General features: G+C 50.3%; 1 protein-coding gene across 5 annotated transcripts in view; it reads right to left on the bottom strand.

Moving 5' to 3' along the window:
• Positions 1–18,954, bottom strand: part of Jade2 (jade family PHD finger 2) — a 49,825-nt gene that overhangs the window by 10,492 nt on the left and 20,379 nt on the right. For 4 of the 5 annotated variants that reach the window (XM_027427586.2, XM_027427589.2, XM_027427585.2 and 1 more), the window contains 6 exons: positions 14,772–14,929; positions 9,933–10,093; positions 9,073–9,284; positions 6,464–6,631; positions 4,851–4,967; positions 3,229–3,693 (listed from right to left, as the gene is read on the bottom strand). In XM_027427586.2, the coding sequence (XP_027283387.1) occupies positions 3,229–3,693; positions 4,851–4,967; positions 6,464–6,631; positions 9,073–9,284; positions 9,933–10,093; positions 14,772–14,929 (1,281 nt within the window). The remainder of the gene's footprint in view (positions 1–3,228; positions 3,694–4,850; positions 4,968–6,463; positions 6,632–9,072; positions 9,285–9,932; positions 10,094–14,771; positions 14,930–18,954) is intronic. The other variant, XM_035447412.1, reaches the window with a different exon arrangement.

An 18,954-nucleotide genomic window follows, 5' to 3' on the forward strand; every position in this document is an offset into this window, starting at 1 on the left:
CCTTTCATAGGGACAGTAAAACCATCCCTCAGCAATGTTCTTGAAATGCAAATCAGACCACTTCCTGGCGGCCTTACACCTTCCAGGGCCTCTATATTGGTTGAATTCCTCTAGATTTCCTGCTGGGAACCTCAGAATGGGACAGAAGATCTCAGAAGATAAAATTAGCTAAGATGAAGTCATCCTGGGTCAGGGTGGGGTCCTTAAACAAGACCGAGTGAAGACAAAGGGCCGGGAGAATGGAGTGGGGACAAGAGGTAGAGAAGAGAGTGACTTGTCCACCAGCCAAGTGCTGTTAGGGATTTTGGCAAGAGATCCCAATCTAGAGACCAGCAAGGAGGCAAGTGGCAAGGTCAGAAAAGGGCAGGACCCAAGTCCCACAGGGCAGCTGTGTGACTGAGAGCTCCTGCTACCCTCTTGCTTCCCACACAAGGTCTGTTCAGTCTCTGGAGTAAGTCATGTAGCAAGAACCACAACCAAGTCCCTGCAGGGCCTGACAGCCAGCGTGGTTGCTAGGGGATATGAGCTGGCATTTGCAGGGCTGATGTCCACTACTGCAATTTTTCTGTCAGCCGTGAATAACTCTGGAGGCTGCAGTGGCCGTGTCCATCCACACTGCCTGCCAAGGTCCAGGCCTGTGGCTGAAATTTGTAGGAAAGCGCATCGTCTGGGTTGGCCATAAAATCAATTTCATGCTGGTGGCAGCCCTGCTCCTGAACCACCAGAGATGCCCATGCTGAAGCACCAGGCCTCCTTGTGCTCTCTGGAGCCTACTCTTGGGACACAGGCTTCACCCTCTTCTAAGAGCTGAACTGCTTATGGGGCCAACAGTGGCAACAATCAGCCCGCAGCAGGAAAGGGGGCTCATATCCCTATAATCCCAGAACTTGGGAGGGCGAGGCGGGAGAATTGCCATGAGTGTGAGGCTAGCTTGGGCTACAGGATGAGTCCTAGCCTCAAACAAAATAAAACAACCAACAATGGAGGCCACTGTCCTTGTGTGACCCCCAAGGCCATTTGAATCCTTACTTCCATTTCTTGGAAAAGGAAATAGAAGCAGTCATGGAGCTGGGGGGAGGGGTGCTAGAATCAGTGAACGGCCAGACCACCCAAGATCTCTTAAGTCTAACTTCATTCTGCACCTTCACTCCAGAAGCAGGCCCAAGCTGGCCTAGTGCCCAGTCAAAGGCAGGTACTTTCAGCTATTGGCTTTAAGCCATGGTCAGAGACTGGGCCTGCTGGCCAGGCCACTGCCACCATAGGGCTCTGCAGAGAAAACTTCCCCACCCCTCCAGATAGACTGCTTGGTGATTTTCATTGGTGTTAAATCACCAACATGTGGTCCTGGGAGGGCCCAAGGTTGGGTGTCAATGCTATCTGACAGTTTTCTTCTTCAGCCCTGAGGATTCTGGGAAGCAGTTTAGAAAGGGGCTCCTGTCAAAAGCTCCCAAGAGATTTCACAAGAGTTCCAAGTAGGCTCTTACGCCTCTCTCTAGAGGCTCAGATAGGTGTTACCTGCCCTTGGAGGGGTCTGAGGTAGCCCTATCTGCCCCGAGACTTTGGATCCTGGCCGACCAGCTTCCTGGCATACTAGCCCTCGCCAGCCTCAGATAGTGGCCCCTGTACCAGCTGACACTGGGGTGGGAGGATGGAGGGATCATAAGAGGACATTTGCTCAGGAAAATCTACAGAACTGTAAATAGTCAATATTGCTTTTCCTGACCCCCACCTCAAAGTAAAGCTCCAATCCAAGGAGACTAAGACTTCCTATCACTCCATCCTCCTGAACCCCATCGACTGCTGCCTCCTGGGCTGGGACAGTCTTCCTCAGGAGGTTAAGTCTGATGGGGCCACATCTGCTAGGTCCTCTGGGAAGTAACAAGAGGGACAGCAATTTGCACAGGGGTAGGACAACCCTGGAAGGAGCTGTGATTCCTTGTGACAGGAGGCTGAACTGCCTGAGAAGTGGTGGCTGCAATGCAATCAGCTTTTCCCTCTGGCCTAACAACCAGAGACATATGATTCTTACCACACCGCCGGCCTTCTGACCTGGTAACAGACTTAGTGGCTATCAGGCAGTAAGTTCCTTCTCAGGCCACCACGGTCATTTCTCCTTACTCAGCCCCCAGGGCAGATGTGTGAGAATAGGGAAGCTGAGAGTAGTCACTGCCATCTGTCACAGCATAGCACCTGCTGGGGTGCCCTACCATTTGACAGACTGGCTCACTGAGGCACAGATAGGAAAAGCAGTCAACAACAAAGTCCCTCTGAGGCTTCCAATCAGGAACGTTTCCTAACACAGCCCACGAAGAGGTGACATGTTACCTGGGTCCATGAAGGACACTATAGTTCTCTGAACCCTAGAGTTTAATGTTCAGAAAGAAGATGCCAGAGCAGCTCCTGGGTACTGATCCAGACATGCTCACCTCCCTCAGCCCCACATGTACCACCAGGGACCAAACCACACGTCTATCTGTCTCCTGAAACAAAGATGGGAGTGTGTGTGGCTTACTTACCCAGGCCAGGCCTGGAATACCTCTGTGGGGGAATGTCTCATGCGTCATTTGGCCCTTATTCCCTGTGCTCTGCCTGGCAGTCTGTGGGGTTCATATCCACCATTCACCTTTGCCCACCCAGTTCTGGCCAGCACAAGTTTGCCTGGTAACTGGACAATTCCTGCTCTCAGTACCCCAGGACATAGCTACCCTGGGTAACACTGGCTCCTACAATCCCAGTCACCGTCCACAGAGGTCAGAAGTGGGACTAAAGGCAATAGGTCCTAGTATCCTTCCCTCCTGTCCCCACAGGCCACCTTCACCAAGGCCTGGGAAAGGGCTGGGACAAGAAAGAATCAAAAGCCAGGCAATGGTGGCATCCACCTTTAACCCCAGCACTTGGGAGGCAGAGGCAGGAGGATCTCTGTGAGTTTGAGGACAAGCTGGTCTACAGAGCAACAGAGAAATCCTGTCTTGAAAAGCCCCCTCTCTTCTGAGTGAGTGAGTGAGGGAGAGGGAGAGGGAGAGGGAGAGGGAAAGGGAAGGAGAGAGAGAGAGAGAGAGAGAGAGAGAGAGAGAGAGAGAGAGAGAGAGCCACTCAAAGACAATGAGCTGGCAGAGTCTGTAAAGCATCCCTCATCCCTCAGTATCTTCTAATCCTGGCAGCTTTCATGCCCTTGAGCCCTGGCTGTCCCTAGGCAGGACACATGGAGTAACAGGCAAGGCCACTTACCCTCTCCAGGTCCTGCCGCAGGTGGGTGAAAAGCTTCAGGCGGCGATAGAGGACATCCTGTTCCTGTTGGGCCAGGTTGTCAACCTCATCGGTCTTGGGTGTCAGCAGCGGTTGGTTAGCATTGGCTCTCCTCTTCAGCTTCCAGTACTGGTAGATGAAGTCCACCAGTGCTTCGGCCAGGTCCAGCCGTTCGGCCACCTCAGCTGGCTCCACCAGCTCATAGAAGTTTTCTTCTAGCTGCTGCAGCCGCTGCTTGCGTAGGGTCACCTTTTCCAGGTCCTCAATGGCCTGGCTAGGCTCCACGGGCTCAGAAGTAGGCTCATTCCGAGGGCCCCCGTCACTGTGCTCCTGGCAGAGTGACTTGAACTTGACCTCATCGTTGTCAGCTAATATAGTCCGCATTTCCAGGCCACGGTCAAAGGCGCATGTGACATGGAATGCTGTGATGCAGGAAGGCATGGAACACTGGAGAGAGGAGGACAGTGTCAGGCATTAAAGGAGCCCCAGGAACAATGTAGGGGTTCATCTAGGGAATGGTGGAGCATTCACGATATGCTGGCGAGACCCTACATAAAATGGCACGGGCTCCAACATCCCACAGTGTTGAAAGAGCTTTGGCAGGAAAAACAGGAACCCTGAGGCAGCTAGAAATCCCAGACACCGTGAAGGAGCCAACAACCAGAAGGTGACGACTCTCCTGGGGACAAGATACACTGTCCAGTGGACAAAATGACTATGGGATTAGAGGGCAGAGGCGGGGGGGGGGGGGGAGAGCTAAAGCCAATCACATCCTTCTTTATTATATTGTCATCAAAGCCAGGAGTCTGCCCTGGCTCTGCTCTCTAGGAGCAGCTGCTTTCTCTTGTCCAAACAGCTAAAGGACCATCCCTCCCAGCCTTGGATGGGGACAGGACCACTGGAACCAGTTCGTCATTGGTATACTCAACATAGATACCATGTCCCCAGCATCTAGAGCCTTTTTGGAAGGCTGATAAATGGAGTAGAGGCCTATTTGCGAAGTCAACTGTGTTCCTGGGGGAGATGAGAGGGACAAAGGTAGTCTTCCACCCCCACAGCATAGACCAGAAGCACCACAACCCCTGCTTTGTGAGAAAAGCAAATCCACAGCTCCCTTCACATGTGGATCAGAATAGTGGGGCTTGCCTTCATTTGTTTTGAAAGCCTTGGGTTATCCTAATGATCACCAAGACAGGAGCCATCATCACAGGTAGACCAGTAAGCCCATCTTGTGTCAGGAGGACCATTGGCCTAGCTGGAGAGGAATTTAGATCTCCATTCCTCTCACATGTCAGAGTTGTAGTCTAAAAAGCCAATGCACTATTCTTCAAGCCCAGAGTTAACTTGTTCTCATAGGAAAGCAATGTTCTTAGCATTCATGGGTGCAGTCTGTTCCTATTCCTTGGAAGTATGGGGATAAATGATAGAAATGTACCTTACTGATGGGTAAGCACCAAGCATGGCCCCAGTCCTAAGCCTCTCCGGCTCATCAGTGATGCCGCCTCAGGGGAGAGTGGTAAATACTGTGGTTTTAGTCCCCCAGGTGCCATCTGTCTGGTAAGAAGTAGGCTCAGGCGGGCAGCAGGGCAGAAGAGGCCACATACCTGGATGCAGGTGCCTGTGCACTCTTTGCAGAGGCTACAAGACAAGGCCCAGCGGCTGGCTGGAATATGTGAGATCTTGGTAATGGGCTCCATCTTCTCTGGACAGCCAATGCTGACCTGGGCAGAATACAGTGAGCTGCATCAGTGCTCCAATGGGAAGCTGTGTGTTGTAAGCAGGTAGTGCACAGACAGAGCTGTAGTTGAGCTCACAAATCCCAAGTCCTCCCTGACTCAACACATGGAGAGTTTGAGTTCCCCACCCCAGCTCAATCAAGTACCTGCTCACTTGGATCTAGCCTCAGAGTGTGCAAATGTAAGAATGTAGCTGGCTAGAAGCATATACCTGGGAGTGTAGGCTCTGAGACAGAGGTGCATGTGTACAGATGTTTGTTCATGTAATTCACAGCACAGGAGTGGAGGTCAGAGGTCAACTTGCAGGAGTCGGTCCTCTCCTTCCACTATGTAGGTCCCAGGGACTGAACTCAGGTTGTCAAGTTTGGCAGCAAGCACCTTTACCTGCTGAGCCATCTTGCCAGACCCCAAGGATGGGGTTCTTAATAAGTGTCTGTGTATGTTGTAGTCAGAAGAGAGGACACTGAGAGGCAGTCCTGGTCTTTCAGATGCAGATCTGGCACAAATAATCACTACCCCAAGAATGGCAAGGTGGAAACCACTGGGAACCTCTGGATTGAGAACCAGGAAGGGAAAAGCCACATGCTGACAGGGTCTCTTAGCTGACTTCTAGACACGGACAGCAGTGGACAGAGGTTTCAATACATTAGAGCTGACCAAAACCCTGGTGAATTTTAGCATCTCATATTTTATTTTGGTTTTCGAGACAGGGTTTCTCTGTGTAGCTTTGGAGCCTGTCCTGGAACTCACTCTGTAGACCAGGCTGCCCTCGAACTCACAGAGATCCACCTGTCTCTGCCTCCCAAGTGCTGGGGTTGCAGACATGCGCCACCACCGCCTGGTGCATCTCATTTTTTAATGAAAATGGATGGCCACTGTGGACCCAGTCTACTGTCTATGGCCCTTCCACATGACCCCAGCCACAGGCTACCTCTGCACCCCAATCTCAGACAGAGGGGTAGGCCCACAACCCGAGTTCCTGCTGTAACCGTCTAGACAAGTGGATTATCTGTGCCCTCCTGCTTGGTTTTGAGACAGGATGTTGTATAGCCCAGGCTAGCATCAAATTCAAGATGTATCTGATAATGACCTACCTCCATCTTCCAAGTGCTGAATTTGCAGGTGTATGCCAGCAAGGCTGGTTCATTCTGATGTTAACCAAAGCCTTGTTTCAATGGATCTCATAATCTGAGTGCCCCCCCATCCCCTGACTGAAGTCTGGACCTCAAATCGTCCCTCCAGAATGTCCCAGTGGCTGGTCACACCACTTTCCAACAGAAACTGGACCTGACCTATGACCAGGTCCACCAACAGTGTTCCCAGTTATTCCTAGACCTGTCTCTCTGAGTCTTCATGGGAGTCCAACAGCTCCTTCTTTTTCTGAACTCACACCTAAATTCTGCCAGGCCCAACCTGAGCTCTCCACAAACCCCTTCCCCACCTTCTATTCTCTGAAATCTTCTGCCTCCCACGATACACACCTCAGGAATCCACAGGGCACAGCTGACGTGTACCCATTTGGTCCCACTTCTGGTAGGCTTCAAGGCTCCTCCTCGCTTAGGGCAGAGCAGGCACTTGGGCTGGACTCCCAGGGCACATGTCCGGCATAGCCAGCTGCCCGTAGGCACCTTGAGGATCCCATAGCATGCCTGGGAACAGAGCAGGTGGTCATGGGTGAGGGTCATTGGAAAATTGGCTATGTCTGACCAGTGATTTGTCAGTAGTGCCAACTCTGTCTCCAGGCTACACTGGGTGGCAGAGAGTTCCTGAGGTGTGCGATCCCATCATCTGGTAAAGGGGTGGGGGCTGCTCCCTGATGGAAGACCCGTGCTAGCCATAAGTTCCTAACCAGCATGGGCTATAGGGAAAACCTCAACTGCTTCTTAAATTGAACACAAAAGTGGCTCTAGACCTCCCAAGACCAAGGTCCAAATTTTCATCTCTCTCTCTCTCTCTTTTTTTTTTTTATGTAAGAGTCTGTGAAAACAGTGGCCACTCCCCACTCCTGTCATTCCACAAGTGCAGGAGAAACAATGGACCCAAGGGCTGCTGTAAGGCTCAAGTCTCTGCCCCCCAGCCTCCCAGGATCTGTCTAGTTCCCTAGTGACAGGGACAAAATTGTAGTAGATATATGTGCTTCAAAGTTGGGGACCAGAGTGAGTCCCTGACTCCAAATCTGGTCTGGAAACAAGGCCACTGATACAAAGGACCCAGAGCTTCAGGACCTGAGATCGAGAATGGGGATCTATGGGCTGGAGAGATGGCTCAGCTGTTAAGAGCATTTGCTGCTCTTGCAGAGTACCCAAATTCAGTTCTCAAAACCCACAACCATATCTCACTCCAATTCCAGGGGATCCAATGTCTTCCTCTGGCCTCTCTGGGAATGAGGCAAACACTTAATTCATTTAGATACATGAGGCAAAACACCCCTACACATAAAATGATTTTTAAAAAATAAAGGGTAACTGTAGGCTGGAGAGATGGCTCAGCTGTTAAGAGAGTTTGCTGCTCTTTCAGAGGACCCGAGTTCAGTTCCCAACACCGACATCAGACAGCCTACAACCATCTCTAACTCTAGGTCCAGAGGGATTGGCTGCCTCTGGCCTCCACAAGGACCCACCTACCTACACACATGCATACCCACACACCTAAAAAAAAAATCTTAGAAAAGAAAGGGACTCTGGCATGCTCTGTAACAGTAAGAAGTACTCTAGTATAGTCGAACTGTATGTTTGGTTTTTTTTTAATAAAGATTTTATTTATTTAGTATACAACATTCTGCTTCCATGTATATCTGCACACCAAAAGAGGACACCAGATCTCATAATGGATGGTTGTGAGCCACCATGTGGTTGCTGGGAATTGAACTCATGACCTCTGGAAGAACAGCTGGTGCTCTTAACCTCTGAGCCATCTCTCCAGTCCCATATGTATTTTTTTAAAGATTTATTTTTATTTATTTTATTATGTATATAAGTGTTCTGTCTGCATACCAGAAGAGAGCACCATATCTTATTACAGATGGTTGTGAGCTACCATGTGGTTGCTGGTAATTGAACTCAGGACTTCTGCATGAGCAAGCAGGTGCTCTTAACCTCTGGGCCATCTCTCCAGCCCTATGTATTTCTTGTTAATCTATTGGGGACAGAATATAGCATGCTCAGGGGCTACATAGAAAGGCTTGACAATTCTGTGAGTTGCTTCTCTCCTTCCATCTGTATATGGGTATTGAACTCCATCACCATACTTTTAAGCAAATGCCTTTACCCACGAGCCATCTCACAGGCTCAGCTCAACTGTCTTTTTTTCTTTTCTTTATTTTGGGTTTTTCGAAACAGGGTTTCTCTGTGTAGCTTTGGAGCCTATCCTGGCTCTCGCTCTGGAGACCAGCTGGCCTCAAATGCACAGAAATCCGCCTGCCTCTGCCTCCCGAGTGCTGGGATTAAAGGCGTGCACCACCAATGCCCGGCCCCAACTGTCTTTCACTAAGCAAATTAATCATACCAGCCCCAACTGTTTTTCACTAAGCAAATTAATCATAAACAATTTGCTTTTTGGGGGGTACTTGGGACAGTGCTAGGGACTGAATCCAAGGCCTCAAGAAAATCAGGCAAACACCCTATCACTAAGTCACAACTACATCTCTGCTCTGACTGCTTGCTCATTTATTTACACTTTACAAAACAGAGCTCCCCAGCCCCCACAAGCCTCCTAAGCTGTGAAAGGCAGAACCATGCTTTGAAACCAGGCAGCTTGGCTCTCCATCACTACCTGATGCTGCTGTCCTCGCCTTGCAAGGTCTGGAAGTGAGGAGCTGGGGGTAGTTTTGTGAGGGAAGACCTGAGAAAGACAGAGGGAAGACAGACTACCCAAAGGACACTTGCTTAGGTCTGGCTAACAGGACTGAGCCAAGAAGGCCCTGGATATCCCAGGTACTGCAAGGCATTTATGTTACCAACTTCTCTGCTTCTCATCCTTCTTAGGGATATTGGTCCACAGTGCGCATGCTCCTATTACCAACTCAACCAGCCTCATGGGCTCAGGCAGCATGTGTCATATGGTATGGAAGAGAATGATAGGGTCCACCCACCTGGTGCACACAAACATTGCACTTGTCACAGAAGACCATCTCGTTGCCATCCTCGCCTTCAGGGGAGCGGCACACGTCACAGACAACATCTTCATCGTACTCGATGCCCAGCCCCTCCTGTGTCTCAATGGCCTGTGCCATATTCTGGTGGCACAATGTCTCTAGCTCTTCTAGAACACGCTCTAACGTTAGCTCATCCAGCTCGGGCCTCTCTGTAGGCAGGATGGCAGAGGATACCATTAGGAGTTCAGCAGGCTTTGCAGCAATCAGGGTAAATTTATCAGTGGTGTCATGGGGAAGGCTCCATCCATCCATCCATCCATCCATCCACAGTATGACCTGGGCCTCAGCTCCATCAAGGACAACTGAACCATCCAATCCCAAAGGTTCCTGCCCATCACCGCTGCCTCACTGTCTACAACCTGCCTGCAGCCACTCCTTCAACAGTGTATGCATACAATGTAGGGTGTCTCTGGGGTGCAGCTGGCTTCCAAGAGAAATCTACTGTTTGGACTGTGTGTACATTATCTATGTACACTCAGATAATGGCCAGGCTGATCTTTCCTGGGACATGTCAACAGGTTTCATCCGGGAGGCTCATGCCCACTAACACCCAGTTCTACCTGCATGCTCACTTCATGTGTCATTGAGCCCTGTGAATTACTTGCTATTTTTATCTTCCCTTGACAACTGTAGATTCTTGGGAGGCAGAGACAATGAAAGCCACACCTGACAGTAAAGCTGTGGGGATGTTCCCCGTCACAGCCACTGCCTTTCTGGATGTATAGACACTATCAGGGGCCGGGAAGAAGATGGTCCCTGCCAGTTGCAATCATACCTGGCACAGAAGGGTTACCTACCCATCTCCTTGAGTTCTGAGTTGAGGAGTTCCAACCAGTAGGCATCAATCTCATCCAGGTCATAGCGGCTGCCTCCTGGCCAGTCAGGATGGGCACCCTCACCAAGTGTGGGGCTGTCTGGGGACACCTGTGTAGGGGGGCCTTTCAGTGGCGGGAGGATCCTGTGAAACCAAGAACAGGAGTAGTAAAGGAAAGGGCCTTAAACGGTTTTCAGTCAGCCTAGGGAGGAACTGGTGGCCCCGTTAAGACACGAGATGCTGATGTTCCACAGGGCCCATCCCTTATATCTATCTCCTCTTTGCATTTCTTCCCTTGTTGCCAGTCTGCCTTACAGACTCCATCAGCTATGGATCTACAGGAATAGCAGACCCTAAGGGCAGAGTGAGGTCCTCGTGGGAATGACATACAATGCTGGTCCACCACAGTAACATCTGCCTTGCCCAGCCAGAGCTATTCCCAACCTGGATCAGCCCTGCCTAGGTCTGCAGGACGTGTCCCAAGTGCCGTCTTGGACAATGCCCTATGCCAGCTACTTGGGGACAAGTGACATAGAGCCAGCTGGACTCTAGACCCTTTGGCATACTCATTCAGGCTAGGACCAAAGACTGTCTACATGGCTTCATAATCCCTGGGCCCTCCTCACCAACAGCCTGGAGGTGTTATAGTCTTGAGTTGAAGTGAGTCTGTTAGCTTTTCTCAGGAGTTTAATCTCTGCAGGGTTCCACTGTACGTCCCAGGAGAGGGCTTTCTGGATTAGAGGCCTCTTGCCACAGTGGCATGCTGGCCACACACCTTTACCCTCCCTATGGACCACACAGGCACCCTGTTTCTTACTGCTTCATCTTGTCTCCTGAAACTTCCAAACTCACAACACTGTCTCAGATCCCACCCAGACAGCTTTCCCTGGGGACCAGTGACGTGCAGCAGGCACCAGGGCTCTCCCTGCATTGTTCCCTCAGGTCCCCACTCCTCAATAGAATACCTACCTGAGGCATTTGGTGAGAGGATGGCAAGGATTAACACAAAGAAAGCTCTTAGGAAAGTGCTAGGTATGGGGGGGGTTGGCGTGTGCGTGCGTGCACGTGTGTGTAAAGATCTCTAGATGCCAACCACCTTTCTCCTCCTAAAATTGGAAATAAGGGGCATTTTGCCTCAGATGGGTGGAGTCCTCTTCATGCATCTGTGTGCTACCCATCAGATTTTGAGGCCAGTTCAAAATGCCAGCCCTTCCCATACCCCACTGGTTGCCATGGTTATTGTCTGGAGCCTGGCCTCCATCTGGCCAGCCCTGCCAGGCCTGAGAGGCCCCACACTTGCCCGGGAGGCCTCCTGGGGTCGGAGGCAGGGCTTGCCAAGGGCTGTGACTCAGCTTGGGCTGGGCAGGGGAGGGGAGGGTTCAAGATGGCACGGAGACAGGGCTGAGCTTCAGGGAGGGCCCCTGGCTTCAGGAAATGCTCTGGTGTCAGCAAGAGGACAGGATGCTGGGCACAGGGAGGCAGGGGTGCAACCAGGGAGAAGACTGAAGGCTTGGAGATCATTTGGACAAGGAGACAGGAACGGCCAAAGGTCAGCACTACCATCCCACATGAGAAGCCCTCATGAGAGCCTTAGGTGACAATGATGGCAGGACCCTCCTCCCACACCAAGTAGATGATTCCATATAGAAGCTAACGCTATGCCCTCAGTCCAACCAAATGCTGCCTTTCCCAAGAAGCTGTCACTCCAAATGAACATCTCTTAAAAGCACAGCCTATAATTCTGTCACAATCCAGTTTTGTGTATGCCCTAAGCATATGCTTAGTCAAGCATTTGAGCATCCCTACAGCCACCTACTGGGTAACACCAGTCACACCTGCCTGCTCCACTGGTGCCACCTGGCTAACCCTCTGGGAAGCCAGGGCTGAGGGACACACACCAGAAAGAGCATCTCCTACTAAGCGAGGACTGACGTGAGCCTAAGCTAAGGTCTCACCCTCAGACACAGCAGGTGGCAATGGGCTGGATGGGATGGAAAAAAAAAAAAAAAACTTCCTCAAGACCTACAGGGGAGAGCAGACAGACAACCAGAGGCTGGGTCTTCCCCCTGGACCAAGTCTAAAGGGACAGTGAAAACCCTCAGGGGCAGATTTTAGATCATGAAGTGGGCAGAACTGCCCAAAGGCCAGGAAGGGGCAGAGGAGTCGGGCTGGGACAGCATATGGGTGAGAGCAGTCAGGCTATACCTAATGTTCTCACTCTAGGCCTCACAGGGACAGCCCAGGGTTTGTTACTGTGGTCTGTCGTTTCCTGGCCCAGCGGCCTACTAGGCCCCATAGGAAATTCCCCAGAATTTCCCAACTTCCTCATCTATAAAATGGGGACAGTACTATGTACCCTAAAAGTGTGATCACTGAATGATAGTGAGAGGCTTCACTTGGAAGGCTCTCAGTGTCCCCCAAGGTAGTTGCCATAAAGGCTTCCAGAGGGTTGTGCAGTGGGGAGGCCCCAGGCAGGTAGTATTGCTGATCTCAGGGAGACTGGGAAGCACATTTGCCCACCTCAGTACATTTTCCCTGTACTGAGTACAGGGAGGCTCTGAATATCTTAACTCATGTCAGTCCAGCATAGCCATAAGAATGCTGTGGGTGGGGCTGGAGAGATAGCTCTGGGGTTAAGAGCACTGACTGCTCTTCCAAGGAACCCAGGTTCAATTCCCAACACCCATATGGTGGCTAATCACCATCTATAACTCTTAATTCTAAGAGGATCCAACACCCTCTTCTGGCCTCTGTGGGCACACATACAGGCAAAACACTCATACACACAAAATAAAAATTAATCTCTCCGAAGAAAAAATAAAAACGCTGTGGATATATTATATATCCTTATATAATAAGTCGAAGATTGGCCTGGGTCACATGAAGACGATGTCTCAAAAAAGCTTTACAACAAAACAATGAAAGATTCTAGGATTATACATCAGGAGGCCAGGACAGCATGGCCCCTCTCCATTTCATCAGATAAAATACCCTACACAGAGACTTAATGAAGCCAAACCACCAGGGTAGAAACAACTGCAATAAATTGTCATGCCAGCAGATGTTCCCAGAAGCATCTGACATAGTGACACTGACATCAAGTCAAGGCGTTAGACTCCTGGGTGACTCCCATCGGGACTTGCTTCTCTGTTCAGTGGCTAGCCTGTCCCTCTTCATTCCCCTGGCCTTGGCACATATGGTGACAAGTTGGCATGAGAATTCTCACTTAATCCTGACTCCCACACCATTAGGTAGTCACTGGTATTAATATCATCCCCATTTCACAGAGGAGCTGACTGCCTTGGAGAAGTCAGGTCATGGTTCTCCTTAGCGGCAAGGTCAGGGCACAAAATTCACTATGATCTTGGCCTATTTACAGGCCCCAGAAAGGATGAGGACAGTAATAATCCGTCCGTCCATCCGTCCGTCCATCCATCCATTCATGTGTTCATTCATCCACCTGCCCACCGTGTGTCCATCTGTCTATCCATCATGTATTCATCCATCCGTCCATCCATCCATCCTAAGCTCCTAGGCATTCCAGATGGGGTCAAGCTTCCCAATTCTCAGAGGGCCCCAGACACTCATGTCATTGGAAGAAAGGCCTTCCCACATCCAGTGCCTAAGAATACCTGGGTTGGCTGAGTCTCCCTTGTCTGCAATCCTAGCACAGGGCTTGCATGTAGAAGGCTCTTCACAGATGTGGTTGCCAGGAAGCAATGGTGCCAATGTCAAAGGAGGGGACAGCTGCGACCTTTGCCCCCAGCTTCAATAAACTTGGTCTCAAAAGCAAAAGCTGTGAAGCAGCCAACTCCAGGAAGAGGTGCTAAGACCAACTGCCCAACTCAGGTGAGCTGGTGGGGTGGGAGGCCAGACCACCGGTCCCTCAGACTCAGAATGAAACACTTGAATATATTCTAAAGTTTAAGGCAAGGCCATATGTGGTTACATCCCGAAAGAGTCTCTGCCCACAAGTCCAGCAGGTTATGAAGCTCCTGAGGATGCTATTTTGACCCAGTCCTATAGGACAGATTCCTCAGCTGGTGACCCAGCCCTACAGGACAAATTCCTCAGGGGGTGACACCAGTGAGTGCTGCTCAGGCCTCTACTGAGTGATGGGCCCCAGGCTCCTCTCTCTAAGTTCTTCTTTTTTTTGGCGGGGGGTTTTTTCGAGACAGGGTTTCTCTGTGTAGCTTTGGAGCCTATCCTGGCACTCGCTCTGTAGACCAGGCTGGCCTCGAACTCACAGAGATCCGCCTGCCTCAGCCTCCTGAGTGCTGGGATTAAAGATGTGCACCACCAATGCCCGGCTCTAAGTTCTTTAAAGGGTGGTTTAAAAGAACTTCAGAACATGGCTTATTCTCATTGTAAGGGATGGGCAAAAGCCTGGAGATTTCCCTGGCCCACTCTGCCTGCTGTGTGGAATGGCAGCATTCTAACCCTAGTGGGTTCTGTAACACCTGCTATACGCAGGTCCCACCCTGAGTCTTTCAGAGATGTACCATTTACTACACCTCCAACCACAAGGAAAACAGTTATCACCCTTATTTCAGAAACAAGAAAAATGAGGCCCAGAAAGATTACATTTCTGGTTCAAGGTCCTACTGAAGGGAATAGGCAATTTGGACCAAGGTAATCTGGCTTCAGAGCAGAGTTCAAGCCCAAGCCCAAAGGATTTTTGGACCATTGTTGTCTGGTAAGAGAATTAACCACTAACAGAGACAGGCTGGGAAGGAATCCCGGAACTGGTAAGCCTCTTACCAGACCAGCCCCCCCCCTTAATGCCCTGTCCCAGTGGTCCTAGCCTGGCTACCTGGCTCACCTCACCACAGGCTCTGGAATGGCCTCCGCTCCAGCAGGTACCTGCACACCTTTCTCCCATTCTTGTCGCCAAGGGTCCGCCAGGATATAGTAGTCATCCGGGCTGAGCTGGTATGAATCTGGGATCTTCATGGCTGTGATCAAGTCTGTCCGGAAAACCTGGCAGAGGTGAGAGGGTGAAGAGTCTTCATGCTGCCTCAGAGAGGCTGGCTTCATAGGCCAGGGGACAGACAAACAGGGCAGCACAAAGGGGGCCAGTGAAATGGTCAGCAGGATAACAGACTGTGCCATCAAGCCGCCAAGCCTGATGACCTGGGACCCACGTGTAAAAGGAAAGATTCCTGAAAATTGTCCCCTATCTTACAGAATAGAGACAGGCAATAGAGAAATAGAGAATAGAGAAATAAAGCCAGGACTGGTAGGTCCCTCACCAAAACGCAGCCGCCCCTTCATCCTCAGTCCCCATGGGCCTAACCTGGCCTCCTGTAGCCATACAGACAGACAGACAGACACACAAACAGAAACTCCAAGGGTAGAAAGGTCACCTGTGGACACGACACTCCTGCTATGTGAGTGTTCTGGGACTTTCCTCTGGAGGGTTAAAACTGCTACAGATTTGCACCCAGAGGCACAAGTATATGTATAATATGAGGCTCCAGTCCCAGGAAGGAAGGCGTGGGCCTTCTATGAAGAGTAAAGCAAGAGGCTGGAGCTTGGGACAGCCCAATGAGACATTTCCATGAGCTGTGACTTCCAAGTTCCCTCAAAGACACTCTGCATCCCACTGCAGCAGGGCCCTAGTGCCACCCTTCACTGATGTGTGGTGGGAGAGGAAGACCTTTGTCTTCTGTCATCCTTAAGCCTGTCTTGAATTTCTACAAAGTCATGTTTTGGGGTTTCCTCGGCTCCCTCACTAGGAAAACTGTTCTTTGCATGGTCTTGTCAATGGCCTCCCAACTTCTACCCCAGAATAACCTCTGAACCCCTTCCTAGCTGGCAGTGGCAAAGCCTCCCGCCTCTGCACCCCACCCCCAAAGTGTTGCTATGGAATACAATGGTACCTCTAGACACCATGTGACTTACACAAGTCCCAACTTTCCCAGCGGTCATCACTTGAGAATCACAAGCTAAGGGCGAGCTCATATCAATGAGAGGGGAGAAACCACTTCAAGGACACTCCAGGTCTAAGCCCCGCCTCCCACCGCAGCCCTTCTGCAAAGTCAACACCCATTGCTGAAGTGTAAGTCCTGGGGCTGTCAGTTCACTTGACCCTCTGGAGGCCCTTGACAAACCTGTTCAGCTGTAACCCACTGCCTGCTGGGGCCAGCTGTGTGTGCCTCATGGAATCGAGGACCATAGCCACAGGAAAACAGCTGAATGGGTTCATCAATGATCCTAGAAGCAGCATCTCGAAGAATCTAATTAATATCTGCATCTAGCTGGAGAGGGCTCTGACTTGAAAAAAGGTCAAGTTTCTTGAAGACTCTATTTGCCAATATAATTTAATTGTTAAGACTAACACCCTAACATTTAATTAGGGTACCAGTGTGAAAAAATTAAAACCAGATTAGATTAAATGCTAATTAAACAGAAGATGGAATGGGTCTAGAATTTCACAGCCCTGATAATTTACATATCTTATTAGCAAGCAGCAAGAGAGCTAAGACAAGAGTGCAAACCCAGGCCCTTTCAGCCTACTTTACACTGGTGAGAGGTTTTCCCTCATGGGGCTTCTGGAGACCACGTAGCAGAGTAGTGTTGTGACTGGGTTATTTCCCTAGAGGCTTCAACATAAGATCTAGTACAACCAAGGTCTGGGTTGATCTAGAACTCCCTCAAACTTCTCAGTGGTGGGAGATCCAAGACCCTGCATCTCGGTTGCCACAGGGACCCACTGAACTGCCCCTTCCAGAAACCAACCTCTAAAGAGGCAATGTGGTTGGAGGCACCCTGCCGGGACATGGCTGGGGCCCCAGTGCTCAGGAGGCAGAGGCAGAAGGACTGCCTGTTTTACAGAGTGAGTTCCAGGCCAGCCAGAACTATACAGGGAGACTACCTCAGCATCAACAAAGTGCTGGGGATATAGCTAAGTTGCTTGCCTAACATGAAGGAAGCCCTGGGCTTGATCCCCAGCACCACATAAAAAATGGGTGTGGTGGGACATGTTCATAATTTCAGCACTGCAGGGTGGAGATGGAGGCAGGAGAGTCAGCTCAAAGCCAGCATGGGCTACAGGAGTTGTTGTCTTAAAATAAAACTATCCTGCAGTTTCCTCATCCTAGCCTTTACCTTAACTGTCACCTCTTCAGGGACCTTTATTCACCATCAACTCTGGGACGACAGGATACCTTTCCACTCACCCCCAGTCTAATTATGTACACACACAGATGCTGTCTGCTTTACATGTGTAATGTTTCTTGTCCTCTCTCTTGTCACACATTGTCCTGTTGCGAGGTGTGTTCTCCGTGCCTGGTGCTACACAACAAGGACTTTACAAGTGCTGTGAACATTTACAAATAAGAGTGAGATGCAAGCCAGAGACCTCAAGGCACAGACACTCAACCACACGGAACTACATGAGGCTTCCGAGTGCTAAGCAGCCCCTCCCCCCATTCCTCAGGGCCTGATGTCTCATGGCCACTGAAGAGCCCGAGCTGCATCTGGAGGGACCAGAGTGCCAGGTCATACTGGCAGAGAGGCAGTGCAGTGATGTTGCACACCTGTAATCTAAGCACTCAGGAGGTGGAGGCAGGAGGAGTAGGAGTTCAAGGTCAGGCAAGAAAGAAGGCTCAGTAAATAAAAGCACTTTTCCACACCACAAGCCTGATGACCAGCCTTCAATTCCCAGAACCACAGTGGAAGGAGATTAAGTGACTCAGAAGTTATCCTCTGACCTCCACATGCATGGGGAGGCTCATATGGGCCTGGTGTACACACACACACACACACACACACACACACACACACACACACACACACACAGAGTTCAAGATCATCCTCATCTACATAATGGGGCTTCGTGAGACCCCCCATGGAAAGCTTTCAGTGTTTGAGGCAGAATCTCCTTACAAAACTGAAAACTGGTTTCAGCTTCAAAATCCTCCTGCTTTAGCCTCCCAAATTCCTGATTCATGGATGTGCCACCACATTCAGAAAGAGCTGTTCTTGTATTCACTAGTACTCCTATATGAAATCCAAGAGGAAGGTGGTACCACAACCACACCTCCACAACCATCTCCCCATCCCCTGGGCACGGCTCAGCATCTCTGAATTAGCCTGAAGTCAAATCAGGTGGATTCCCAAAGAAGAATATGCAAATCTGATGGAGGACTTTAGAAGTGCCAAATCCTGCAGTGGATTCCCACAGGAGGGCCTTTGTGTGAATACTACCAACCTCACTTGCTCTACAGTCAGCTAGAACACACCAGTATTGCTTGTGAGGGATTATCTACATTAGGTCAACCCAAGTGACAGAACCCATGTTAATTCTGGGTGCCAATCAATATTCCACAGGCTGAGGTCCCAGACTGAATAAAGAGTTGAAAGTGAGTCAGATGTGGTGACACACTCTTTTAAACCCAGCAGAGGCAGGTGGATTTCTGGGTTTGAGACCAGCCTGATTTATACAGAAAGCTCCAGGACAGCCAAGGCTCAATAGGGAAACTCTAACAGGGAAAACGAAAGGAAAAAAAAAAAAAAAAAAAAGCTGACCAGGAGCTAAGCATTAGCACCCATCTGTCTTTGCTTCCTCACTATAAATGCAAGGTGAACACCCACTTCAAGCTCCTATGACCATAACTGAATTCGTTCTCCTTTAAGTTGCTTTGTCAGGGTATTTTTACAGTAACAGGTGGGGTGATTAAAGAAGCTTCCCAGGCCCTGTGGCTACACTATTGTCTTTGTCACCCTTTGCGCATCTCCCTTGTCAAAGTAGGACCAGCATGCTTCATACCCCACCCCCACCCCCAGCCTGGCCCTCAGAGGTTCTAGAAAGCTCTGCCTAGGAATCAGCCTGGGTCTTGGGCTTTGTCTACACTGTCAAAGCCCGTTATTGGAATGGCCTGGTTTCCTGGTACATCTTCCCTGCCAGATGAGCTCAGTGAGGTCTGTCTGGACCAAATGATGCTGGACAGTGATGGACACACAGCCTGGCATATGCTAGGTGCTGACTCCAGATGTTTGAA

The sequence above is a fragment of the Cricetulus griseus genome, chromosome 7 (assembly GCF_003668045.3).
Source record: "Cricetulus griseus strain 17A/GY chromosome 7, alternate assembly CriGri-PICRH-1.0, whole genome shotgun sequence".
NCBI lineage: Eukaryota > Metazoa > Chordata > Mammalia > Rodentia > Cricetidae > Cricetulus > Cricetulus griseus.